The sequence below is a fragment of the Anopheles coluzzii genome, chromosome 3, assembly GCF_943734685.1.
Source record: "Anopheles coluzzii chromosome 3, AcolN3, whole genome shotgun sequence".
Taxonomy (NCBI): Eukaryota; Metazoa; Arthropoda; class Insecta; order Diptera; family Culicidae; genus Anopheles; species Anopheles coluzzii.
In genome coordinates this window covers 87,489,768-87,515,940 of record NC_064671.1, presented here as the reverse complement: position 1 = coordinate 87,515,940, position 26,173 = coordinate 87,489,768, and the positions used below count along the sequence as shown (strand labels likewise).

The 26,173-nt window shown below is 45.0% G+C and overlaps 4 protein-coding genes across 5 annotated transcripts in view; 2 read left to right on the top strand and 2 right to left on the bottom strand.

Moving 5' to 3' along the window:
* The window catches only part of LOC120955967 (cAMP-dependent protein kinase catalytic subunit PRKX), a 49,872-nt gene extending 33,590 nt beyond the window's left edge, over nucleotides 1–16,282 (top strand). The window contains exons 4-8 of the mRNA XM_040377253.2: nucleotides 13,592–13,760; nucleotides 13,842–14,197; nucleotides 14,584–14,765; nucleotides 14,846–14,923; nucleotides 14,996–16,282. Coding sequence (XP_040233187.2) covers nucleotides 13,592–13,760; nucleotides 13,842–14,197; nucleotides 14,584–14,765; nucleotides 14,846–14,923; nucleotides 14,996–15,130 — 920 coding nt within the window. The 3' untranslated portion in view covers nucleotides 15,131–16,282. The remainder of the gene's footprint in view (nucleotides 1–13,591; nucleotides 13,761–13,841; nucleotides 14,198–14,583; nucleotides 14,766–14,845; nucleotides 14,924–14,995) is intronic.
* The window catches only part of LOC120955008 (lissencephaly-1 homolog), a 233,112-nt gene that overhangs the window by 99,963 nt on the left and 106,976 nt on the right, over nucleotides 1–26,173 (bottom strand). The gene's annotated exons all lie outside the window — the stretch shown is intronic.
* LOC120957661 (mitochondrial uncoupling protein Bmcp) lies at nucleotides 17,413–20,890 on the top strand. 2 transcript variants are annotated; one of them, XR_005751960.2, is made up of 6 exons: nucleotides 17,413–18,007; nucleotides 18,318–18,465; nucleotides 19,273–19,689; nucleotides 19,775–19,835; nucleotides 19,892–20,253; nucleotides 20,318–20,890. XR_005751960.2 is itself a non-coding variant. In XM_040379971.2 (5 exons), the coding sequence occupies exons 1-5, from the start codon at nucleotides 17,941–17,943 to the stop codon at nucleotides 20,132–20,134; spliced, it is 936 nt and encodes a 311-aa protein (XP_040235905.2). In that variant the 5' UTR covers nucleotides 17,413–17,940; the 3' UTR covers nucleotides 20,135–20,890. The 2 variants fall into 2 exon arrangements, 1 of the variants encoding a protein (XP_040235905.2); XM_040379971.2 differs by having other exon boundaries at nucleotides 19,892–20,890.
* On the bottom strand, nucleotides 21,302–25,957 carry LOC120956891 (myeloid leukemia factor). The gene is made up of 4 exons (XM_040378685.2): nucleotides 25,699–25,957; nucleotides 24,946–25,518; nucleotides 23,480–23,836; nucleotides 21,302–22,946 (listed from the first exon to the last, which is right to left on the bottom strand). The coding sequence occupies exons 1-4, from the start codon at nucleotides 25,746–25,748 to the stop codon at nucleotides 22,844–22,846; spliced, it is 1,083 nt and encodes a 360-aa protein (XP_040234619.2). The 5' UTR covers nucleotides 25,749–25,957; the 3' UTR covers nucleotides 21,302–22,843.

Genomic DNA, 26,173 nt, shown 5'->3' with positions numbered 1-26,173 from the left:
GGAAATCCAGTTGCTAAACTTTGCATATAGCACACCTTCAGCTTTGTTTGGAAAAGCTTAACACTCAATTGTAGCCCTTTGAATAGTATCAATCTGCGAAAACTTCGATTGTGGCCCAACAATAGCCCACCGCCGAACCGCTTTTACGATAGAAATCGCGAAAGCATAAAGTAAACAAAAGGAACACACACACCCTGCTCAAAAAACTGTACCACTTCGAGGCTAAGCAGCTTCCTCTCCGGGCGATTTGACCACATTTCTTCTGTTGGCGCACACGTATTCTCTCTCTCTCTCTCTCTCTCTCTCTCTCTCTCTCAGTCCGTCGCTCAAAAAACTGCTCAACAAAGTCGCTATCGTAATGAGATATGAGCATGCCGAGCACAACCCCTTGCATGTGTCGAGATACTTTCACATCCCGCTCGTGTGTTGGAGTTCACCGACGAAACAGAGCAAAAAGAAGGGTCGATGAAGTGATCGGTACAGACACAGTACCGCCTGGTTCACCGGTTTAAGCGACTTACCTCACGCATGTGCCGGTATCTAGATAAGAGTAAGCAAGGGGTAAAGCAGCCAGTTGACGGTGAGTACACAACCGTTTGGACAGTACGCGTACGCCGGCAACTGCAAAACTGCGCGCAAAACCAACCGGCAGGATCTGAACCCGGCGCATAAATCGTGACCGGTGCGTGTATGTTTCATCACTCACCGGTCACTGTAGGGGGGTGGTTGGCGTTTGCCAGCACTCGGAGGGTACAGTTCACACGCACTCTCTTCTCGCTGCCGAACCGGCTTTTTGCTCTCCCGCCAACGTTGAGCCATGTGCCAGGAATGGACGAGCCTCCTCCATTCGTACCGGTTTTCCGATTCCGTTTAACTGCATGATCCGACGTTTTGATGGGCAATGACGACTCTGCCAGAAAGAGAGAGTGCGTGAGAGAGGGAAGCAAAAAGGGTGTGGAGAGGTAATCAAAGAAACCGAAAGTGATTGCCTTCGTTTCTTCCTTCCTTCTTTCCTTCCTTCCTGCTTGTCTGCCCGGTGCCGGTTCGCGAGATCGTTTCACGGTTTATCCGGCACGGTTTGCCTGCGGGCAAGTGAAATTCAATCGACCGTAGGCGATTATGTCGTCAACGGAGGGTGCTTTTTATGTTATTTTTGGTAGGACCCTTTACTGCCCCCTCCCGGGAGGGTGGTTGAATACGTCGTTACTGCCGCTCGTCATCATCACCTTGTGCGGCGAATTTGTGGATCAACCGTTGCGTTTTGGTTTTTTTGTTCTGCCTGTACCGGAAAGAGTTTATTAAGTTTGAGAAGTTTCGTTGTAATGTTTATATTGTATTTACTTACAGTTTTCTGCAAAAGTTTTTTGATGTGGGACATCGGCATCGAAAATGATGGATAGGTGCTTTGGTACACTGTCAAGTAGATGATACTGAATAGATGCTTTGGTACACTATAAAACAACTAAATCACTAAAAAAAGCCAAATTTTGTAATAAAGCTTTGCAACCAGCGCTGCTAAATGTCACTGTCAATGTAAAAAAATCTGACTGACACAAAATTCACGTCAGCGTCACTTACTCAATTGTGATAATCAGAGGTGATAATCAAAACACTTGGTGTGATCAATGCATGCTTCGTGACATTTTTGCGACCATGGCTTAGACTCTCACTATGTCATGACTTTTTTTACTGTACAAATGTCTGATTGAAAATGAACTGACAAAATGAACTGATTCTGCAAAATGTCACTGACATAGTCAAGATAAATTCTGGCTGAAACAAAATAATGTCAGCCTCACGAGCTCTTCTGTGATAATCAGAGGTGACACTCAAAAAGTTGTTGCAACCATCACATGCTTGGTGACATTGTGTGCAACCAACTCTTGGTCAGTCGCTTGGTCGAGACATGTCATGAGCAATATTTTGCAGCATTGTTTACAACCTGTATCAAAGAAAAAAATTACTAAGAAGCGAATAATTAGACAGCAAAACAAATCATCAGAAGCACTGTTTGAAAAGAAAAACATGTTTGTATTGCTAGCTTTTGCTATCAATATGCTGTAAAATGTAAAAAAGTAAGTTAATGTATATCTTTCTGCTAGAATTTCAATGTATAATAAATGATGTTTTTTGTCTATAAATGAGGTTTGTAATGCCAAATTGAAAGAGTAAATCAAAGAAAAGAACCATTTGCTGTTGAATGTATTCAATATTCAACCCTCTTTATTATAAATTTAAAATAGAAAATGTGTACATTGCACTTTAAACATAATTTCAATATTTTGTGAACAACCTTAACCTGCCTCTAAAGTTGCATAGAACTTGGGATCTTAGGCACACTTCCTGGACGGCTATTTTGACTGTTCTATCGAAATGCGTTCAAAAACAACTGCGACACAACCTGTGAACCGGTGAGCCAGGGGACAATCACAGGCGCACTCGGCGAGGTAAAAAGCATGATGACCCTTTTTAATGGCTAAGTAAACACACCGCACTGCATAGGAAAAGAAGGGAAATCTTCTCTCTCTCTCCCTGCGAATGGCTCTCGAATAAATCAACCGATGGGTTGGGTTCGGTTCGGTGGTGTGGCTTCCTTTTGCGATCTACCGCCGGCTACGGAAGCAGCAGCTGCAGTAGAAACAGCAGCCGCATCAAGCTTTCGTCTGATGAAGCGCTCACCGTGGCTAATTACGATGGCCCCTTGGGCAAACATCATCAAAACAAACTAAAACACACGAGAAAGGTAGAGCTAAAGGCCCCACCTTTCTGTCGGTCACCCGACAGGCTGTCCCATCTGCTGCTGCTGGTCGTATGGGTCGTGTGTGCTTTTTTAATACAGCAGCCAGCGAGATACAGAGAGAGAGGGAAGGAATTTGGAAATGAAGTTCACGTGAGGCTTCAGTGCGTGATGGAATCATTATCAGGTTGCTTTTTTTAAAAACGTGTTTTGATGTTTAAAAAAACGCCATGTTGCTAATTAGCTAGGCTAGGGCTCGTTTTGTTTTCGAATGTTTTTAATTTGTTTAAAATTAATTTCTATTAAACATACTGGTATGCTTGTTAGTATTTATTAAATTTCCCAATACCCACAACCGTTCAGCCCAATTCGCATTGCACCATCGTTTCGCGACAGTGGGAAGCTGAGTTTGGTTCCAAAAATAATTTTCCCACTTTTCCAAATCTCCCCCACACTGTTCCGCAATGTTCCGTTCACCGGTCGAGTGCTTGCCAGCTTATTCCTCTACTATTCTGCTGTATATTCTCTATCTGAAATGTTTTTTTTTTTTTCGGAATATGTCCTCTCTCACTAAGAACACCTTTCCCGTTTATGCCACCCCAGCGCTCTTTCCTGCAACACTGCACCAGGAGTATTCCATTCAATCCGCGTGTCCAAATGAATTCTGCTCCACCGTTTACGTTGTTTTAGTGGTACGGTTGTCTCGTCTGTCTTGGCTTGGCGTTTTTGTGTGGGATTCGGTACAGCTCGATTGCGATGCGGCACTAATCTTCATCACGTCCGCCCAGCCCGAAGTATGAAACGATGTCATTTTGCTGTATTATTTTTAGCGTCTTATTGTGTGTTTGCACAGCGGCGACATGGTCGATTCGGTTGGCTTTGTTAAAATCAATAAATGAAATGATTTTGTCAGAGGATTAGCTCAGCTGAGCTGGTTGAGCGTAAGCATACAGAAGGTTTAATAAAATACGTTTAAACTTGAGGTGAGAAGTAGAGCAGAAAGATGATACGAAGCCAAATGGTTGTCTGTAAATGGATTTAAAGTTGAGTTGAGCTGTTATTCTATTTTCACCATAGCATCATCATAATTTTAAAACTGTTCTGAGAATTTTTGGATAGTATTTAACACTCATTTGAACATAATCCAGATTTTTGCATTATTTACTTGCCAATATTTGGCAGTTTGGGATAAAACGGCTTTTTAAGGTGTTGCTTTGCATTATAAAAAGCATTAAAATTTCGCATAGCTAGTTTAATTGTTGAAATTTTGGTTTAACCAGCCAATAATTAATCAATAAAATAGTCAAATCCCAAATCTCGTTAAAAAAAACCTTCGATTTATGCTACATTTCATTCCCATTATTTCCGTTGCCACGAACATATTTCCCCATGTTCCCGTCATACCCGTTTTAGCAATATTAAAAAGACTAAAATGAGAAAAAAAACTGACAGCTTTTCACAGTTTATCCTATTTTCGTCCTTTCTACCGGCTCACCATTTTCATCAGTTCACTAAACCTTTCATGAATAATCACAATATCATTCATCTCCTTCTCACCTGAAGCAGAGCACACACCGCATACCGTATCCGATACTGACGTTGAGACGACATTTTCGCGTTGACATGCGGGTAGATACCCATCCATCCCCCCTTCGCTTCCTATTAATTTCATACGCTTCAACGTGAAAATGAAAGAACATACAGCGCACGTTGTTCGCTTTTCCTCAACGTACGGAAATGCCACCCCATTCGTTCCCCCAGTCCCTTTCTAGCTCATTATGCTGGTTCGCAGCAGAAATGCATGTCAATCACCCAGCCAGGCCGCAATGGACAGGTCCTTCATGTCCCTGTCGGCACCAAAGCAGCACGCTTCTTCAATCGACGATTGTCGTCGTACACTGTCGGAGCAGAGACCCTACCAAATCGGTCAAGGGGTTGGGTTCGTATTTACTACGATGATTGTCCCCATCCTTGCTTCCTTCCTGTGCTGTCCGCCTTCCGGTTTCCGGGGATGGTTTTAGTGGTCGCCAATGTGCTGAATCCTTTTTATTTTCTCAACCACCTTCCTGTGGTTAAGCGGTCGTACCCAAAATGCTAGCACAATGGTATCTTTTCATTCTAGCTGTTGCCAACTTTCGCAGACAGGTGAAGGGACGCCTCTTCTCTCATAAGGACATCGGTTTCAGTTTGACTCGTGCACTGATGTATTTAACTTTTTATTGTGTATCTTCTCACAACTTGCTTGCTTAATGTATAAAACTTGCTTAACAAAAAAATCAGGTCATGAAGCATCGCTTTTGTGTGTGTTTGATTGACGGAAAAATGGATCGAAAGTAGGGCATCCCATGTTAGTTGGATGTGAGTTTTGAAATGAAACTCTTTTTTATGAGACGCGTGGCGTCCGAAAGGACTGTAAAGAGTTTATTGGCCACAGTTCGAAGCCAGCAAACAAATGGGGTTTCCTTCTTGACGCAAGACGCTGTAGGGCAACAAGTGTAAACGATCTGTGTCTCAAAGCTATTTTAGCATGTTAAATCAATTAAAATGGATTTATTCAAATAGGATGGCAACAAGCAAAGCCTTAAAGGATTTATTAAAATTATAATAAGATTCCAAGTAAGACACATATTGATAGTTAAGGGTGCTTTTAATTATTTCTGGCGATTTGTTAAGTATTTTATAAATTTAAATAATATAAATACAATCCTAAAACAAATGTGAAAGATATACTTTATTTTGCTTATTTCTTTCCAACTTGTTACACTATGCGCAATCTTTCGATATTTTTTACGGATTTAAAGTTTGAGCTCCACAAAAAAATTCTTCAAAAACTGTTCCATAATCGTATTATGCTTCCCCCCCCAACAGTTCCGTGTTTATTGCTCAGATCGGTCGGATAGGCCTATCGGTTTATGGAACCGCATTGCTTTGACCATTTTCTGTACAATCTACTGCCAAAGTACGTGACTTACTTCACCCGGCAGAGACTTAAGCGAAACGAAAAACCCAAAAAAAAAGGTTTGCGCACTTCGCAACCATATTATGCCACTGCAGTTTGTGCGCGCGTGCTTAAAGCCCATCAACCGTATCGCACAATTATTGCCGCCCTGTGCGAGTACTGTGCTTTGGCAAAAATAACCCAAATTAACTGAACGGCTTAATCTGCTCGACGAGACAAAACAGACACTAAAATCGCGCGATATAAATCCGTTTGCTGCTGCGCACCACCTTCCAAATGCAGCTGGCAATAAATCGCTCTACCTTGGATTAATTTTTGTTACTTTTTCCCCCTTTTGCTACATTATTGCTAGTTTTGTTTCGTGTTTTGTAATCACACCAGTGCCAATAATTGCACTATAGATGGACAGTTTGATTGCAGCCGCTGGTCCGTGCCTTAAAAAGCGGCCGATGGCAGCGCCGATAGCGGCAAATTGCTTATCGATCATATATACGTTATTGCTTTTTTTTTTGCTGGAGGAACTCCAACAATAATGCCATTATTTTGGGACGGCTTCTTTGCTGAAAACATTACCACACTCTCTACAAGATCGATGAAAAGCATGGTGACTTTTATCTGCTACTTTTTCCTATCGAAAACCACTGCAAATGGCAAACCATTGGCAAAACAAAGCAAGTCAAAAAAACTGAGAGGGAAAAACACCATCAACTACCAACGGTTTAATCGCCGACACGTCTCGCCGTCCGAAGTCAAATGCCGTTTCTTAGGGTCTTCTTTCCCTGTTTGGCCATCGGAACGAAAGTCAGCCGAAGAAAGCGAATCGCGCAAAACGGAAGAAGCGTACGCGGGCGCGCGCGCACACCGTCGTCGCTGCGGACGCCAGATGCATCGGCAACAATTGTGCATCCGTTGAAAAATGAGCTTTTACTTTTGCTCTTCCCCGCTCTTGCCTTTGCAACGCAGCATTGCAAGTCACTGAGAAGCGCATAAAGCTTCCCCGACACTCCGCTCCATCCAGCTCGGTCCGCTCAAAATCGTGGTCATCGATTGCCTCACGGTCAAGCACGGCGGCGTAGCAAAGCATGGGGCGATCTTCCGTCCCTCGGCATGCATGATTCATGAGCCATCTTTGAACTTCACTTTTCGCAAGTTTTGGTCCGTGTGTCAGCCGCCGGCGGGCAGAAGATGTAGCAACGTGTCTCGACCCCGTTGGTTGGTGCTGCTGCATGTCCAAATCGTTAAAGCTTCAGGTACCGGTTTTGCGCACCAGCAGAAGCGCTGTACTCGCACAGACCGAGGGGTAAGATTATGTTTTCTCTTCGCTAGCTTATCGACACTAATTGATGGTAAATGGTTTGTAAAGGTACACTAAGGGGGAAGATCTGTTATCGTATAATCGGTGATCGGTTGTTGTTTCGTACGTCGTACGTACACGTAAACATCCAAACAGCCGATCGGTAATCAAATAATCGTGATCGTTTTGAAGCGTCATAAACTGATCACCCCACCGCACGTCGGTGTTGTCGGCTTTGCGTGTTCGGTGGTACGATTACATTAACATCTTATTATGCGACCGAAACTGTTTACTGTGCCACATGTGGGTTTGATGTGTGGGAAAAAAGTGTCCGAAAACGTTTGACTTTCTGACTCGTGAGTTACCTGTTAATTAGTGTACGAGTAAGTGACTGTTTTTGTTGAGTGTCTTGCCTCACACACCTGTTTGGTTCCAGGGAGCGGCAATCGAAAGCCATGCTGTTTGGGCCCAATTTTGTTGTGCAGAAGTTCTGATCAATACATTTTATAAATTCCTTTTTTTTTCTATCAGATATATGAAATATCTCCAAACTTTTCAGTGCGCAGACCGTTAAAATTCATATGTGATATTAATGTGATTAAATCTTAGTATGAAAGGTGTGGAAAAAAGGAAAGTATGTCAAGTCAGTCCAATTTACTCAAAGAACTATAAAATTTGGTAAACCGCGTATCAATGAATCTGCGTATAAGAGGGCACCTCATGTCTCAGGGTCTAGGTGTGTATATACAAGCTGAGAATAGTTTTTCTTCTTTCTCGCAACGACGTATGCGTTCAGTTATTAGTACCACACTACAGGATATTCAATTCTTGTCACGAAAGAACAATCCAAAGTAAAATCCCATCTGCCCGCGTAGAAGCCAGGACATCTTTCCAATAGACGTCACAGTCTCGTTACAGAAAGCTTTAGAATGCTTTAAATGTTTTTGATGGAACAATTAGGTTTCAAATGTCTAACAGTTTTTGAATACAGAAGTATCTAATTGGTCTGTGCATAATTTTTTTATAAAATTTTGTAATAATAATAGCCATACATTTCGTTTGAATTTCGTATTATACAGTCTATAGAATGTTTATGTGACTTATACAAAGCATAATTATGGTACATTGAAGTTACAACTTGAGTACACGAAGCTTGGGTAAACCGTTTGTTAAAGCGTCAAATAATCAGTTTTAAAAATGCTAAAAATAACACCATAAACACGTTAAAGTACACCAATCCACCTCAGGGGTTGCTCCTCCCTGTCAACGGCGAATGCAACAGGTGTGTCTTTGCTAACGTCTCGCTCGCCCAAAGCGCTAACGTAACATTACGTTTTAATGCGCGTAACTTCACCAAAGCGTCCGTCCCGCTGGGTGCCGTGCCGCTGCCTGACACCTTCCTCCTCACCCCGGTGTTTTAATATTATCATGCTTCTAATTAGATCGCTCTCGTAGCATATTATTATTATTATGTTGATGCGATACGGGCCAGCACGCCACGTGAAGCACGCTCGATAACAGCCATATTATGATTATGCTGAGGGGAAGTCCGACACGAGAGGGCGAAAAAAACCTACCCCCATCCGGTCGGCAAGAGAGGCACGGGAAAAGTAAGAGGTTCTTCCGTTCCATCAATCCCTGTGCCCCTGGTGGCGACATCGATTGGTTGGGCGATAGAGCCCCGAGAGTGCGACAAACGCACCACCAACCCACACAAAACCAGTAGGAGAAAACATGAAAAACCCCTTTCGACGGTTTGTTTTGCTGCCGTCGGATGACCATGGCCCTGGCGGTGGTCACAGGCTCCTCTTCTCAGTACTTCCACTACCACGACACAAACGCCGGGCCCGGCCGTCTTAACGCCGTGTAAAGGGGAAATGGAAAACGTTTGTCGAAGTCGAAAAACAGCGCACCAAGAAGCACTTCACAACTATTTATCGACGGTTCCGTTCAATCGTTCGCTGGTCAGCGGTGTTATGTTTTTTTTTTCTTCTCTGCTGCTCTTCCCGTTTTCTCGCGTGCAAACAACTCTTTCTTTCTATCTACTTTTCTTCTTTGTTATGCCTATTCCGACCCTCTCACTGGCTTGCATTGGCCGGGTGACCGTTTGTTTGGGGGGGAACGAGGTTCATTACTAACGTGATAGCAGCACATTAACCGTCATTTATTGCACCTTCCCGCCCTCGCGATCAGGCAGGCACCGGGGTGGAACGATCCCGCTGTGATAGATGAGCAATAGATGTCACCAATCTTGTGATCGTGGTGTGGAGACCACGAATTACTTGGAATTCTTGTACCGCAGCCCTTCTCTACGTGCGCCGGATCTTTTCCCTGGAACGTACTGCAGAGTGTAATTTTAATCCGGTTGGATACGAGTCTTTCCAGTCCATCCTGCAGTGGATCAAATGGTCCATCGGGAGGAAAGTAACCCTTTGCTACAGTGTACTGTGAATGAGAGGTAAACCCATCCCCGACCAGATCACATTTCGCAATACTACACGCGCAGCGTGATCGATTGAAGCCTTCGCTGTAATGGTTTTGCTCGCCCGACGGCTGTCTCTCGTACAATCAAACCAAACCGTGTCCAAAACTCACTCGCAATCGTTCGTTTATGATGATTATGATGATGATGATGGGTGATGGAAGCGCTGGCGTTGATGGTACACCGAAATGGAAGCCATTATCGTGTGGCAACAGTGTTCGTTTTTGGGAAGGTTTGCAAAACGCGACCGAGTTTGTGTGTTTCGAAGATTTGTGCGTTTCGAAGGGGATAGGAGAAAGGCTTCCTGATGAGCACGCTGCTGATGACCTTCGCTTTGAAGAAGAAGTTAAATATTCATATTTGCAATCTATGCCGTTTCGTTAGATGACCTAGCACTTAGTGACCTATTTTTTATTGCGCCTATTATAAAACGGTTGGAGTGGTAATTGATGATTATCGTAACGCATAAAGCAGGTGGAACTGAGTTAGTAGAAGAGCTTAGCTTTACTACAGCTTATTAAAAACGTGTTAAGGAGGGGAAACAGAAGTATTGTGCAGTTCACGTTTGGAGAACAAACTAGATTGATTATCATCATCATCAGCTCATTTGATGATCATTAAAGCTTATATAACGTTGGATGATTCGAGTGTCAGTTCTGGTCTTTTTCGGGTTTGTCAGTCCAGTAATAGATTTATTGGAGAAGAGCTAATGAACACGAATAACCCATCGTATGCTCTTATCTCTTATCCCATCTTATCTTATGTTTACTGTTTGTTTCAATCAAAAACTAAGTAGCATATAGCACTTTAGACCATGTAATATTGGTCGAATTATGTAAATACCAACAAAATATCTCAATCCCACCCTTGGGACTAATAGCTTGCCCGGGGACATATACTTCAAGTGACTCGGATCAATGCATTACCTGCATTGCCTATATTGGTCTTTCATTTTAAACTTTCCACTTCATCGATACTTCATACACTTTTTCTAAGTGCCTTTTTAAGTTAATATTCGCCTAATGCTCGCTAGTTCTGGATTTGCCCGGGTCATCTCCCTTTTTATTACAACTACAAACGGTTTGAAGTCTGGAGACCAGATTTGAGTTGCAAATTTACCAGTATTATTATTTACAACTCTAGAGCATGAACTAAAATCACACTAGGTGTGAAGGTCGTAGCTCTCTCCAGAGTCTTTTAGGTTCTTTTAGGTCGTTTTAGGTCGGCTTTGCGCTGGATGGTGCAATATGTTTGACTCAAACCCAAGTTTAGTCTTATTCTCGAGGCGCGTTTTTAGTGAAAGCAAATAAATCATACGATCAATTGGAGGATGTGTTGGTTTGATTTTAAAACATTTTAAATTGCTTGGAGTTCATAGCTATAATCACTTCCACAGTCCATCATTGTGTTGAAGCATCCCTTAATGTAGCTCCATTGAGAAATGATGAAGTTGTTTCCCTCATTTCCTTCGCCGACGTCAAACGGAAGCGATCAGATTAGCGTCAGTTCAGCAGAAATGGTTAGACTCCAAACAGCTGTTAACAGCAAAGGGCACTTACCGAAAATGGTCAACAGGGTGCCTAGCTCGCTGCGAACTATCTCTGATAATCAAAGCATCAAAAGACCAACGGAAGTGAGATGTCTTCCCTTGGAGTCATTAATCATTCGACGGAGACCTGAAAGAAAACGAGATCCTTCAAACAAAGCCAAAATAACGGACCAACAACACCCAAAAGTACAAACAAAAACGCAATGCGACCGCTTCCCATTCTGCCGTGAAAGCGAAAGTTGCCCCCCGGGCGGGCAAGTAAATGGGAAACGGATTAACGTTCTCTCGCCGAAGACGGTTTCGGTTCGCCCCGAAGCCATTACGAAAACACCTGTCAGGGCCGAATGTCCACAGCGCAGCGTTTGTAAGCGACGCAATGGGAAGGATCCGCAAATCACATTCCCTTCCCAAATTGTGTAAACTGGTTAAATCTTAAACTGGTTTGGACTTCTCTCGTGTGTCCTCTTCTTTGCGCTTGGTTCGCGTGGTAACGGGTTGTCTGGCTGGCTGCGTGCAGTAAACATCCTCCAATTAACCGTCGCACTGTCTCGTGGTGAAGTTGGCGATGTTGCTGTCGGGAAATCGGGAGTTTGCATCATCATGCTGCGAAATTACTGCGCGAAACTACACTGTCCCGAAACACCTTCGCTGAGGGTGTGTCCATATTGCGTGCAGAGAGAGAAAAAGGGTAAAAATGTCGAACAGAAATAGCCCGCCTGCACGCTGCTTCACTTATCGACGGAATCGGCCCCAAGGCACAACAAAATGGGGTGCTTGGGTGCAATTAACGGGCTCGTACGCGGACTTGTGGTGTTAGTGATGTTTTTTCTCCGACCTTCTAACGTCCATATTGAGCCCCAAACGCGCTAGGTACAGCGCAGTTCCCTTCCTCAAATGGCAAACAAGAATTTTCCCGATTTGCTTTGGGAAATTCGGATCAATCTCGTATACCCGTCTGCAGAGTCAGCTGACGAGAATGCATTGCGAAGGTCATGTTTACAACCGTCATCATGATCTTTGCCATTCTGCCCTCCTCCCCCCGGTGGGGGGGGGGGGGGAATGGCACTGGCAGCTGTGGTAATAAAATCAACATCGGTTCCGTATGCCATCCCACAGCAGCAAACGGCGAACCAGACGCTCTGACTATGCTCTGACCGTGCGAGATGAGATTTTGTCGTGGCGTGGGCAGCATGGTGTTTTAATTAGTGGCTAATTAGAAATTTCATACCCCCCCCCCCCCATTCCCTCCACCAGCCGCCACTTTCACTGTCGGGCAAATCAGATTTCGTGCCTTTGGCACAGGGGACACCTTTTCAAGGTTCCGGAGCAGATCGAAGATCACCGACCGGCCTAACTGGTCGCTTCAAACATACAAACCATTTGCCTCGATGGTGGTATACATTCATCATCGCAGCTAGTGGTAACGGTAGAAAGCACCTCGGGTAGCGGGCGGTAGTAGCAGCAACACCAATAACCCATTAATCCATCAATCCATCTGTCAATCAGTCGGCTCGGGCTTGGGGTACGCGTTGGGGTGATTAAGCGGGAAACGCCATGGGGTATGGTGGATGGTGGAGAAGAGGGAAGATTTCGTCTGGCCGTACGTCTGATCGGCAAATGAACTGAGCGAAGGTGTTACCGATCTCTGAACTGTTTTGCAGTGATGCGTTTCTGTGATTCGTTCCTGTAGAATGGAGAATCCAGAGCAGAGTGTACAATGACCGTTAAATCCTTGGGTAAGGAGGATGTAAGGATTGTGTCAACATTGGTGCAGAACAATGAGCAGCCCGGTTGTAGTTAGAATGGCACGTACACCTGTTCAGAGGGTCTAAAGATTCCTTCCAACCAGGGGTTGGCAAACATTGGAGTTTTGAATTATTCTAGCAGCTTAAAAACTTAACAACATATGATGTGATATGAGTATAAAACTAAATTCAAGTAAATGTGCTATTTATTTCTTTTTCTATGAGAGCAATGGTTGTCTGAATATTAGCATTTAGTATTGAAATAAATATTTTTGCAACAGTTTTGAACATTTGAGGATTTTCAGTAAGACTTGAATATTTTAGTGCTTGTTTTTACATCTTTAGGTATTTGGAGTGCAGGAGGAGACTCTTAGGACTTTTTAGGAGGAGACTTTTAAGAGACTCATTTTAGAAAATTGTTTCCAATAGCCATTGCTAGTCATCTTGGAATTTATGCACTATCCATAAATTACTAAGAACTATACACTGTGTGGACAATGCTTTAGCTTGTTACAAGCCACACATCGAAACGCTTGTCTTGAAAAGTTTGCCAAACCCTGCCTTTTGAACGGATGTGTTGCCATGGTTACGCCAACTTTGCCTCGAAACTCTGAAACAATGCAGAAAAAGCTCTCTTGAAAGCTCCCGAATAAGCGGAACAATAATTTCCTATTTGCATAGCTTACTTTCCGTTAATTTAAATATCATCTCATAACAATCGTCGGGAAGGAAATGAGAAAAGTTCTGCCGGCTTAACCATTAAAAACTCAAAATGGCACTAACGTGTGGTTTTTCTTTTCGCTTACTTTCTCCCGCCAACAATAGGAACGGGCACATTCGGGCGTGTGTGCCTGTGCCGGGATAAAATCACCAACAAGTACTGGGCGATGAAGATACTGGCCATGGCGGACGTGATACGGTTGAAGCAGATCGAGCACGTAAAGAACGAGAAAAACATCCTGCAAGAAATCGATCATCCTTTTATCGTGAATATGTAAGTACTGTTTGGAAGAAGCGCTCCCTTGTGAACCGCCGTTTGCAATAACCTTTCCATTTTACTACTGTCCCTCTCCAGGCGATGGAACTCCAAAGACGACTGCTGCCTGTACATGCTGTTCGAGTTCGTTAGTGGCGGTGAACTGTTTTCCTATCTCCGAAATGCCGGCCGCTTCGACAGTGCCACCGCCAACTTTTACGCCTGCGAGATTGTGCTGGCCCTCGAGTATCTTCACTCGCTGTCGATCGTGTACCGGGATCTGAAGCCGGAAAATCTGCTGCTCGACCGGGAAGGCCATATGAAGATCACCGACTTTGGGTTTGCGAAAAAGCTGAAGGATCGCACCTGGACGCTGTGCGGTACGCCCGAGTACCTTGCGCCGGAAATCATTCAATCCAAGGGCCACAACAAAGCCGTCGACTGGTGGGCATTGGGTGAGTTTCGGGCCTCCGGTTTTTCCGTTACACGCTGCTAGACCGTGACCCACGTGATCGTAAAAGAGCGCGAATGCCAAGCGCGAAAATAACAATAAACAACTTCCGTTGGGCGGGTTCGGTTCGATGGCGAGTGATGGGGAGGTCAATAAGAAATGGTTTACGTCAAGGGAACTTTTTCTTACCGGTTTGAGGGAGCCGGAAGACTGTACCGCATCGTTGTTGATGGACAGATGTTTACAGCCGGGTTTTGGCGACTATTAAACGTTTAGCACCGGAGATTTTTTATCGGTCTATCGTTTTATCGCTCTCTCAGGGTCCTTGATCATGTACTGCTCGCTGTGTTGGTTGTATCTAATACCTCTTTATCCTTTCATTGGCCACAGGTGTACTCATATATGAGATGATCGTAGGTTATCCTCCATTCTACGATGACAATCCGTTCGGGATTTATGAAAAAATTCTCAGTGGCAAGATTGAATGGTCGCGGCACGTGGACCCCATCGCGAAGGATCTCGTCAAGAAGCTGCTGGTGCTGGACCGAACCAAGCGTTTGGGCAATATGAAGGTAAGATTGAAGTCGGCAGTTTAACTTAGAATACAATGAAGTAGAACGTGTTTAATATCTATTTTTTATTATTTTTTCAGAACGGAGCAGAGGACGTTAAAAGACACCGATGGTTTAAGCATCTGGACTGGAATGTCGTGATACGAAAGCAGCTCAAGGTGAGCTGTTGTTTGGGTAATGTTTTTCTTACAAATCTTCAATAATCACACCTGCCTAATTGAATTCCACAGCCTCCGATCGTTCCGACGTATGTGTTTAGTTCGAAGGAGGACGACACTAGCAACTTCGACGACTATCCCGAGACGGACTGGAAGTCGGTGAGATCGCTGGACAAGATCGAGATGCAGCTGTTTGAAGATTTCTAAACTAGCCAGTGCCGTTCTGCGTGCCAGTGTCGGATCACGACCACCTCTCAGGAAAGGCATTGGGAAGGGGGCTCGCGGCAGGATGTTTTTCTACAATATAGTGAACGATCCTTAACAATGCTCATTTATACTTTGCAAGCCAGGGCAATTTAGGCCCATGCACACCCATGCGGGCACGTTGATAGTCATTGTAAATAGATTTTTTTTATAGTATGATTAGAATCTTTTGTAATTGATTAGTTCCTTCCCCCCAACCCGCAAACCTGCTACTGTATTACGTAAAATTTAAACGACAAACCCCTATTTTGTATCGTCCCACTGTGCGTTTGTCTGCGAGTGTGTGTGTGTGTTTGAGCAAGTTGTTGTTATAAAGGAAAAAAGGGGTTTAAACACACTCAGCAACAATTATGCTTTTAGGTCGGATCATAACAGACCAATTGGAGTTGTGCGTGCCGCTCCCTCCCTAATAGTCTGAATGTGTGAAAAATGTACTACGGAAAAGGGAGGACATACATTGCGTTTGCCCTGTTTCGTGACGATTCGTGGTGTAATGCCATGTTTGTAAATGCTAAGTTTTAATCCAACATATTGTACTGTGATAGGAAGCACACTGTTGTAGTGAAATGAGGAGGGAGTGTAGCGAAAGCGCTATAAAAAAAAGTGTATGCAAAAACTTGCCCCAAAACTGGCCGGTTTTGCTAAATTTAATAAAATTGTTGTTGGGATGTTATGTTACGGGAGTTGCGCAGGAGACCGACCTACAATACAATACTCGGTTGCGATAGGCTGCTAGAATTATGGTAATGAGCGTGGGTTTGTGTGTGTGTGTGCGTGTGTGAGTGTCTATTGCCCCCGAAATAGCCAAATATAGTAAAATCCCCATGAAGTGTTTGTGCTCTGGTGTATAGTGAAGGCAACGGATGCATCCTGCAATTCCCAGTTTTCAACTTCGCTGTATTTTATCGTGCTTTCACTCTCTCTCTCTCTCTATTTCTGTATGTCTGTAATTTCAAACTACATTGATAGCTTATAACCATTTTGAAAAACAAAAAAGTTCACATACACTGTACTACACATCTGTAACACGATCGTACGACCTACCAAAACTGATGAAGCGTTGGCTTTCTGGAATAAAGTTATTTAATATGTTAAGTGTCTGTTTTCTTTTGGCCGAAATGCTAGTTTTATTTGTCTGTAGTTTTTATTTCTGATTCTTCATCATCTAATCTAGCTCTCATCTGTGTATGAAGCAAGCTTTACAGACCATTGAAAGATTTTTATGAATCACGTTTAGTTTCTTTATTTCTGTTTCTTCGTTTTTTTGATTCAGAAAAATAGGAAAGCTTACCACAAGACCCATTAGTATTAGTGGTGGGAGCTCGGAATTCATTCCGATTCCAGAGCCGATTCCTTTGCTGGAATCGATTTTGATTCTAGAGCCTATTCTGGAGCTGATTCGGATGTCGACTTCGAATCCGGAATCAATTCCGGAATCGGTCTCGGAATCAGAATCGGCTTTGGAATCGGAATTGTACTGACGATCGCAAATTGTTAGCGGAATTAGCTCCGGAATGAGAATCAGTTCTTGAATTGAGATAAGAATTAGCAGAAGCGAAATTAATCAGGGAATCTACCGGATCGTTTACAAGTAAATATGGATTCTTTGCGGCTATCAATACGTAGCATTATTACACTCAAACGCCTATTCTATTGGAGATGCCGCAACTGACTCCGATTCCAAAACTGATTCCGATTCCGGAGCTGATTCCGTAACCAATTCCCATTCCGGAAACTGATTCCGAACCTACTATCCGGAATCGATCCCAGAAAACTTCGGAGCTAGCCGGAATCGATTCTGACGTAAACTTCATTTTTCCCATCACAAATTCCTACGTGTCCCAAAATAAAACTTATGGCCATAAAATTGCTATTTGCGTCCACTATTTTAACGGCTGCTTAGCATTGGATTTAAAGGTTGACAGTTCATGGCACATCAAACCCGTCAAATGGCAGGTGTGCATGTGACATTACTCTGGCGTCCATTTTGATTGTACGCTGCTGAAATAAAATGTTTATTTTTGTACATTTTTTCCAATTTTGTGTTAGTTTTTTATGTTTAATGTATTCGAAAAAAAATGATTCTACACAGTACCACAACAAAACTCTCAACATAAAATGTAATGCAGTTGCTAAACATAATTTTATGATTTTTCATCTCTACAAACCGCTCTTGAGAGCATGTGCACCCCTGACCAAACCTGCACCTTCGTCACAATTGTGTATCTGTCAAACCGGTTGCGACATCCACCGCCGCTGTTTCTGTGCATAAAATGTCCTTCCACCCGCGAGGATAGTTCGGCCCGCGCGTTTCCACCCCCGGACACGAGAACGACGAAAACATCCCCATTTGTCAGAATGTTCCGTGCACAGTACGTTCGCAAAATTCGTCGGAAAGTTCATCCGCAGCGCCAGAACTAAACGGGGGGAAAGTGGGTGGTAAACCGGAGCCAACTTGCAGCTGTTCCCGAGCCGTCTGGTTCATCACGCGATCCTCTTTCCTCGCCCACACACACACACGCCGGTGTCGGTCACCGGGCACACCGATCTGTTTTTCCACCGTGACGTGCGAACGCTTCTGGTGTGTGTGTGCCCTTCAGGAGGCTGTGTTTACCAAAGGTTCTCGCGGGTGCTGATAGTGTGTGGTGCACCGGGAAGGGTTGCACAAGTTCAAGGCTGTGCGTAGCCCAGGAAGCGAAGGGAGCGGACGACCCCGACACGACCCGGTACGGCCCGAGGGCAAGGATACGAAGATGAGCGATATACGCGACTGGCGGCCGTTCGTATACGGCGGGATGGCATCGATAATGGCTGAATTCGGTAAGTAGCGTATGGGACAAAGGGGCCAATGGCAGTGGCCAGCGATCGGCGCTGTTTGGTCGATCTTGATAAAAACGGAAAGGGTTGAGATAGAGAGAGAGAGGAAAAAAACAGAAAAAGTAACATGTTTGCATTATATAATCAACCCGTGCGGAGTGTCCGTGCGTCACTGGAATGAATGGAAAACATTCCCGCCCTTCGTCAACCTTAGTAACCTCGCGTTTTACTAGGCCACCCTCTTTCCCAGATGGTGGTGGTGTTTTTTATGCGTTTTAATTTTCTTCTATTCGGGTTTCTTGTTTTTTTGCAGGAACGTTTCCCATCGACACCACCAAAACTCGTTTGCAAATTCAAGGCCAAAAGACTGATCGATCACACAGCGAGCTGCGGTACCGTGGTATGACCGATGCGTTCGTGAAAATTTCCCGCCAAGAAGGTGTGAAGGCCCTTTACTCTGGGTAAGGAGCGGATCTGGGGGGTTTATGTTACGTACAGTCTTTTATTCCCGTTCTAGCTGGAGGTTTCAAAATGAGTGTAATCGAACGTGTTGTATACATAGAGACTGAAATGTTCCTAAAACAAGGTAGCACTAGCACGTGCATGGTGCTACCATAGCAACACAATGACGTAGTGGTGAAAATGGGTCAATACTGGGTCCTGCTAGAGACAAATCGTCATCTCAATCAACTCAGCAATCTGGAGAACGACTCGAGCAACGAAAGCCTTTCTTCGTTGGCCATTCTGTGATCTTGGCCCTTAGACCATCGATAGTATGAACCGGAAGATCAAAGCAACTGACCAAGCGGTGAAAAAGTACTAGGATGGACATTGCAGTCCCACAGTGTTGGTTGAAGTGTATCAGTTCCGAGCAGTAGACAATCGAACAGAAAAAGTCGGTCGCAACTCAGCAGGTGAACGCTTTCTATACCAATCCGTTGGTGTAACGAGTTCGAGTTCATCCTGAGATATCAGAAGGTACCATGAAAAAGTGGCGGGATCAGAAGGTATCATTAAAAAAGTGGACCGAAGTAGGCTTGGTCCAACCCGTGGGTGCAACAAGTACGAGTCCCGAACGGGTCTCATTTAACCTACTCTAGCCCGACATGATCCGATTTCTCGCGCTTTCTATCCGGAACGCTCCGGGTGGATGCGTCCAATTGGGAGACAATCGAAGTTCAATTTAAAATCTTCTAGTGTGTTGATAAGACAAAAATATCTAACCACCATTTAATTCCCCATTTCCTTTACCTCGCCCTTTCCACTAGCATATGGCCGGCAGTGCTGCGGCAGGCCACGTACGGTACGATCAAGTTCGGCACGTACTACACGCTCAAGAAGGTGGCCACCGATCGCGGGCTGCTCCACGACAAGGCCGGCAACGAGAGCCTTTGGTGTAATGCGGCCTGCGCCACGATGGCCGGCGCAATTTCGAGCGCCATCGCCAACCCGACCGACGTGCTGAAGGTGCGCATGCAGGTGCACGGCCGGGGCACTAGCGATGTGGGGCTGGTGCAATGCTTCCGCGAAATCTACGTCCACGAGGGCATCCGGGGGCTGTGGCGGGGCGTAGGCCCGACCGCCCAACGGGCAGCAGTCATAGCGGCCGTCGAGCTGCCGGTGTACGATTTCTGCAAGCTGCACCTGATGGAAACGTTCGGCGATCAGGTGGCGAATCATTTCATGTGAGTTTTTTGTTTTGTTTGGCGATTCAATGGTTGTGAAATGAATGGATTTTAACGCGCGCTTTCTTCTGCTACAACATTGCAGCTCTAGTTTTATCGCGAGCTTAGGAAGTGCGATTGCTTCAACTCCAATCGATGTGATACGGGTATGATTGTGTCCACGGCTTGAATCGTCTCAATTCTAATGACTTTTTTGTTGCAGACTCGTCTCATGAACCAACGGCGTGTGCACCAGCTACAGCCTAGCATTACACCGGCGGCAACCACCACTACGACTACCACCCCCCGTCTGTATTACACCGGCAGCGTCGACTGTGCCGTGCAAACGGTGCGCAACGAAGGCTTCCGAGCGCTGTACAAAGGTTTCATCCCGACCTGGGTGCGGATGGGCCCGTGGAACATCATTTTCTTCATCACCTACGAGCAGCTGAAGCAGTTCTACTGAGCACACGTACAGCAGGGAAAAGCAAACGATTCCCCCAAATGAAGTGTGAAGGCTTGCTAAGAAGAAATGTTGCTTTCGTTTTTCTCTTCTTTTTGCTTTTCACCCCCGCCGGAACCAAAGTATATATAGAAAACTACAATACTGCATTAAACGATCTTAAAGCTCTTTGTACATTTGCTTCAGCACTCAAAGGACAATGGATCAAGCACGATGCATTTAGGGTAGGGATATGTTTCTGTGTAATGTTATTGTTGGAAGAAAACGAGAAGATGGATTGGACTGTTTTCTTTCCCTTCTCCAGGCGTCTCTCGCGTTGCTTTCATTACCCCGAATGAAACAACACCTGAAACGAATTGAAATTTTAGAGTAAAAAGAACGTGTCAAACACAATAGGGACGTCAGGTGGCACCCAGATTGGAATATCACTACTCTAGCTAGCACATTGTTTGCGCAATCGAATACAAAAGAATCTTCCCAAGAAGAAGGAAACGGAATACAACAGCCGTATGTAAAGAGAGAGAGAGAGAGTGAGAGAGACAGAGAGATATGAGCATTTATCCTAACAGAGATAAAAACAATACGTTGTTATCACTGTGTTGACGCGTAACAGTTCGTTTGCATTTGTTGTAGCAAGATAGGGAAAGAGAGAGAGAGAGAGAGGAAGAGTGACAGACCTTTAGACCTTTCGGTTTGTGGTGCGAGCCACGGCGTTATGATGGATGATTGTTCTTGAAATAAAAAAAAGGAAGGATTTAACCCATTAAATGGTTGAAATTAGTGGTGGGCAGAAAATAAGTCTGCAGCCAGATTTGGATTGATCCGAATCCGGCAACTCCGCTGAGTTAGTGGGGAATAATGCTCAGCCTTACAGTTTCCAAGGAGCTTGTGCAAAAACGGGTGAGTGGAGTCCAATTTCCATCATATAAAGTTCATTTCCTATAAGAATGAGTCAGGGGAAGTGTCCCACAACGGATTCAATATGAGCCATTTGAATTCGTTCGGTAATCCGGATTCAATCGACGCCAATTCAATCTGTATTCATTCGGAGCAGCCAGATTCGAAGCGAATACTTATTTCGGAGTCGGATCGGATTAAGAATTAAAATTTTAAATTTCCCCAACATGAATAAGCAAACAAACACACACACACACATGTTACACATAAGATTAATTACATTGTTGGCAAATGTTTATTTTCAATTTAATGTTTTCGGTTTGTTTGTTGTTTGTTCAGTATAGGTATTATTTTCTTAAATTATTAAACATCTTTTCTCACACCGCGTCCGTCCGTCTACCGGGTGGGCAGTACGCGAAGGAAAGGTAAAACCGGCTGGGCTCGTGAAAATAGTATGGTATGGTGTCACAAGTGGTACAAGTGTATGGTGTTGTGGTAATGTATTTTGGGAGGGAAAGTAGCTTCCTCCGAAATTTAAGAACCGACCACCAAAGACCAATTTTCCTTCCTTTCCTACACGCACGCACACACCCAAAACACATTCATTTCCCTTTCTCTTCTACACATTTAAGCACAGTTATATCTTACTCGCTAAATATCTGGCAGGGGGTGGGGTGGGAAAGCGAGACAGCCAAAGCGCCACTGCTGCACATCGGCTTTCCTCCCACCCCTCAAACCCCGTTTCACCCCTGCCCAAGCTGTTCGCTTCTACACTCACATTCGTTGAGCCTCGCAAGAATGAATAAGAGTAGGTAGGTAAATCTTTGATTGACTTAAACGAGATTGAAATTTGGTTTTATTATATATTAGGCAGCCGAACCCGGCCGGGTAGGGGCTAACGAAACACAAAGTAGATAAACTATTCTTCTAGCAGAGCGTAAAAAACGGCAAAGACAAATGTCAACAAAAAACAAAAACGCGCGCACGTGTTGAGAGGCCAGAGCCGTTCCGTTGGGCGGCGGCGGCTTTTAACTAAACCTAGTGCTGATAGCTATTCAATTGTTCCGCTACAATTCCCCTTTTCGTACCCGTGTGTGCAGTTATCGTGCTGTTGGTTTGTGTTTGGGTTGCCCTTTGTTTTTTTTTCACTGCTCAGTTGTTGTTTTCTGCAGCATTCAAATACATTCTCCTCCTGCCATCAGAGCTTCTGTGCGCACAACTTTCGAAACCACCTTCGATTTCGAGCAAATTATTTAAATTCATCCGGAATAAATAAGGCGATTTCAAAAAAAACCACCCCCAACACATAAAACGGGGGCCGTAACTTAAACGCTATTGTAAAGAGAGGGGGGGGGGGCTTTTCCTTTGATGTTCAATAATGCCTTTGTGTGTATGTTTGTCGTACGTGTTTCATCCGCATCGAATCTCCTCTCTCTAATCGTACAGAAAGGGGGTAATGTTCAAACTATCTAATAAATATCCGCGGGAAGGATTGTTGTGTTTGTATGCCGTTTGTTGACACTGCTCTCACGCACCCAACACAAGTTTTGATAGTCGTTTCTGTTCACATACTGTAGCGTTTTCTCTCGAAACAAAAACTAAACAAACAAACACGTCACACGCGGCAGCACTAGGACCGGGCGCAACAATTTGTCAGCCCAAACTACCAATGATGATTATACGCACCGTCGCCGAAAGTTAAACTGTGCTTACTGAAACTGTATGTGTGTGTGTGCTGCCATTTCTGGCCACACACTACTCCTTCTTCCGCCCCCCGATACGAAACCATCCGCTGAATAGTGCACGAGCTCCAGATTACTGATAGTGTGTGTGGGACGAAGAGGGCGCTGATGATGATGACGGGCCCTTCAGTGGTCGAGATTTCCGGCCGGACGCGTTGTACGGATGGGGATGCACGCTGCAAGAGAGAGAAAGCACGGTGAAGGAGGTTAGAAGCGATAGAGAAAACAAATAAAGGATGTTGCAAAATATTAAATTAAATTAATTTTAATGTGATACGAGATAAGCAGCATTTCCCCCCACTACGGTGTTGTTTGGTGGGGCTCCGGGGGCTGCTGCTCTACCGCGAGCTGTTTAGCTGTTTCTATGCAGGTTAGCAGGATACACAGTAGCATATTAGTAGGCGCCACTACACACACACACAACTAATACTGTCATAGCATTTACACATACAAATACACAACAAATACACTACAATAAGGGAAGTGCATTGATCAGCGCGTTATGAGAGAGATGTGTAGGAGAAGATGTTAGAGTAAGGGCCAAACCAGAATGATTTACATACAGAAGCGTTGTGTTTTGAATTTGAAAATACCCGATGATAGGGAACGGTCAGTTAGAAAGCTAGTTGTTGGTGGTGGTGGTGAGATTTTGCGAGGAAAGGGTGGGTTTAATTGGGTTGGGGGAGCCCCTGCCTGCTGTGCCCAGTACCTTGTAGTAATGTGATGGTGGTGGTGTTGGTTCGTGCCACTGACTGGCGAACTGGCCATGCTCAGTGGGGACGAGGCCGGCGATCGGATCGCTCGTCGGGCTGTGATTTGGCCACCGTTGTTCACGGCAACGGACTGCTGTCGATGATGGTTGCGTCCTCCGGCTGCTTTTGTCGGTGCTTGCTGCGATCGGGACGATTGTTGCTGCTGCTGCTGCTGCTGCTGCTGTTGATCGTGGCTGCCGCTGTGCTGGTTGTTGCTGCTGCATGCGCTGCAGATCGCAGTATCGCTCGGGTTGCCGCACGATTCGCACCCATTGTCCGGCACCTCGGTAATCGACAGAATGCGCTGCGATGGACTGCGGAATTGGAGGTGAAGAAATCATCGCGTGGGCACACACATTATAGCGGGCGTGGGTTGTTTGTTTTTTCCCCTCTTAAAGTTTAAACTGCATATACTACCGAAACTACACTACAGAAACGGGGCAGTGGTTTTCACGGCGATAGAGAGTCCGTATGTATAAGAAAGGTAAGCTTTAGAGGGCATATCTATTCTCATCGAATTTTTTTTTTGCAAATTTCACAAAAAAAAATCGATAAAGGTTTAAAATCTTCAAGAAATAATTGCTTTACAATCTGCGGGAAATTACGTAGACAGGTGTCATAATATGTCTAACTACCCCTCCCCTACGGTACACGGATCAACACACGTCAGAAAATTCTCGAACGTGATGGCATATCGAGAAGTTTCGAGAAATAATCGATTTTCAAATGTGGCCCGGGTTTTTTTATTGTTTACACGTCTCTATTTCCATTTGTACTGCGCTTTCGAGATGATAAGCTTCAAGGTCAGATGCAATGCTGTTTCTTTAACAAATCACGCGCAATAATCAAATTCTAGTAAAATGATGCAATAAAACATAGAGAATCAAGTGTTCCATTTGCGTTCCAAATCGTGTAAATGGCACTGGGGAACATGAGAGTTGAGTTTGAAATTATCTAGCTCTAAAAATCTAATAAACGCAATAGCAGTAAAAAAAACTATTCATTCTCTAAACACTTCATACGTCAAACAACAATGATCTACGATAGAGAGGCGTATGAGAGAGCATTATTCGTTATTTTCTGCACTGCAATCAAATGATGAGCTGATAATGAAGGTATTAAATTTTGTACACCGCGCTTCAAACTTGCCAAATGGGCAAATGTATGTGGGGTGAGAGATTTCGTGGAAAGCAGATATAATACAAGCGTGCACAGATTGATTGCAACGCATTAGAGACAGAGAGAGAGAGAGAGAGAGAGAGAGAGGGCATGCTTTCCTCATACGGATTATTTGGTATGCACTGTACACATTTTTTCATAGCGAGCATATTCTGGGGCGATCTTCTGTAATGCATGTAAATCCCCCCCCCCCCCCCCCCCCCCAAACAGGTGCCTTCCGCATTCTCCCACGCCCCATACTTACGCCGGTTGGGTCGATGGTAGTGCCAGCTGCTCCGAACGACGTCCGCCCCCGTGACCGCCCAGCACGGTGCGCGCCTTGGCCTGGAACTCGCGATCGAAGTCTTCCGCCTCCTCGTCGTCCAGGTTGATAAAGTCCTGCCGTTCCTCCTGCACCCCGGTGGAGATGTTCTGCTCCCGCTCGATGATGTGGGCCCGCTCGCCGATGTGATGCCCGATGGCCATCTTTTTCGTGCCGGTGCGGCTATCCTGTACGGTTTTGCGCGTCTCCTTGATGCCGCCCGGGCCGGTGCGCGTGCTCGACGTGGCCTGGTACACCTGCGGACCGTTCGGGCCGGACGTCATCGAGATGACGCTGCTGCTGCAGTACGACGGACCGTCGGCCGGGCCGCCCACACTCAGCAGCCGGTTCATGGTCGGCGGCATGAACGGCATCATCGCGTTGTGGCGCATCCCGAACGCAGGCCCGGCGGCGATGCTTTCCAACCCGCCGCCAACCCCACCCATCATACCGAACGGGTCGGAAAACAGCGAATTCAGCATGTTGCTCATGTGGCGCATCGAACGCATATGATGGCTGTTGTGTGCGCCCAAAGGAAGGGGGAGAAAAGAAAGCTCGTTAATATTTTGTCGCAAACGCAAACGGCAGCACGAGATTGCATCGGGAGAAAAATGTTGCGACCCTAAGCTCGCTTTTGCCATTTCATGGCCGAATCGGGGACAGCCAACAAAGGGTTTGTGGGACACGGATGCTTACCCAAAAATAGGATCTTCCTCTATATCGTTCATCATCCCGAAAAGCGACATTTTGTTCCGTTCGGTTGTTTAACACGCGACACTGGTATTGGGCTAGCAAGCTGTTCAATATATTTACTCAGCAAACGAAGGAATACACGCGCTTTTTCACTTGCTTTTTCGTCGACGTCTCACAAGATGTATTTACTTCAGTGTTTTCAGGGAAGCCATATTGAATTTCGCTACAACTAACACAGATGCACGGCTGTTCGCGAAGATTCGTCCAAACATTCACCAACACCACTACGGATAGCGGTGGTTGTCAAACTTCGGCTGCTTGAGATCGGTTCCCAAGTAGCAAAAAGCGATGTAACGCTTCAATTGTTTTTCGACTTGATGAAATACAGTAGAACGTTGATTATCCGGGGGCGGATTAACCGGCGGGCGGCTTAACCGTGCGCATAAATGTGACAGCTGTTCAAACGTACAGCGAACAT

What these genes read in the sequence shown, in the direction of transcription:
- LOC120957661 (XM_040379971.2), top strand. Translation starts at nt 17,941, where the DNA reads ATGAGCGATATACGCGACTGGCGGCCGTTCGTATACGGCGGGATGGCA. An exon ending in ATCGATAATGGCTGAATTCG is followed by an intron (nt 18,008 to 18,317) that starts GTAAGTAGCGTA and finishes GTTTTTTTGCAG; the next exon opens with GAACGTTTCCCATCGACACC. An exon ending in CTCCAATCGATGTGATACGG is followed by an intron (nt 19,836 to 19,891) that starts GTATGATTGTGT and finishes TTTTTGTTGCAG; the next exon opens with ACTCGTCTCATGAACCAACG.
- LOC120956891 (XM_040378685.2), bottom strand. Translation starts at nt 25,748, where the DNA reads ATGTCGCTTTTCGGGATGATGAACGATATAGAGGAAGATCCTATTTTT. An exon ending in CTACCATCGACCCAACCGGC is followed by an intron (nt 23,837 to 24,945) that starts GTAAGTATGGGG and finishes CCAATTCCGCAG; the next exon opens with TCCATCGCAGCGCATTCTGT. An exon ending in CACCATCACATTACTACAAG is followed by an intron (nt 22,947 to 23,479) that starts GTACTGGGCACA and finishes TCTCTCTTGCAG; the next exon opens with CGTGCATCCCCATCCGTACA.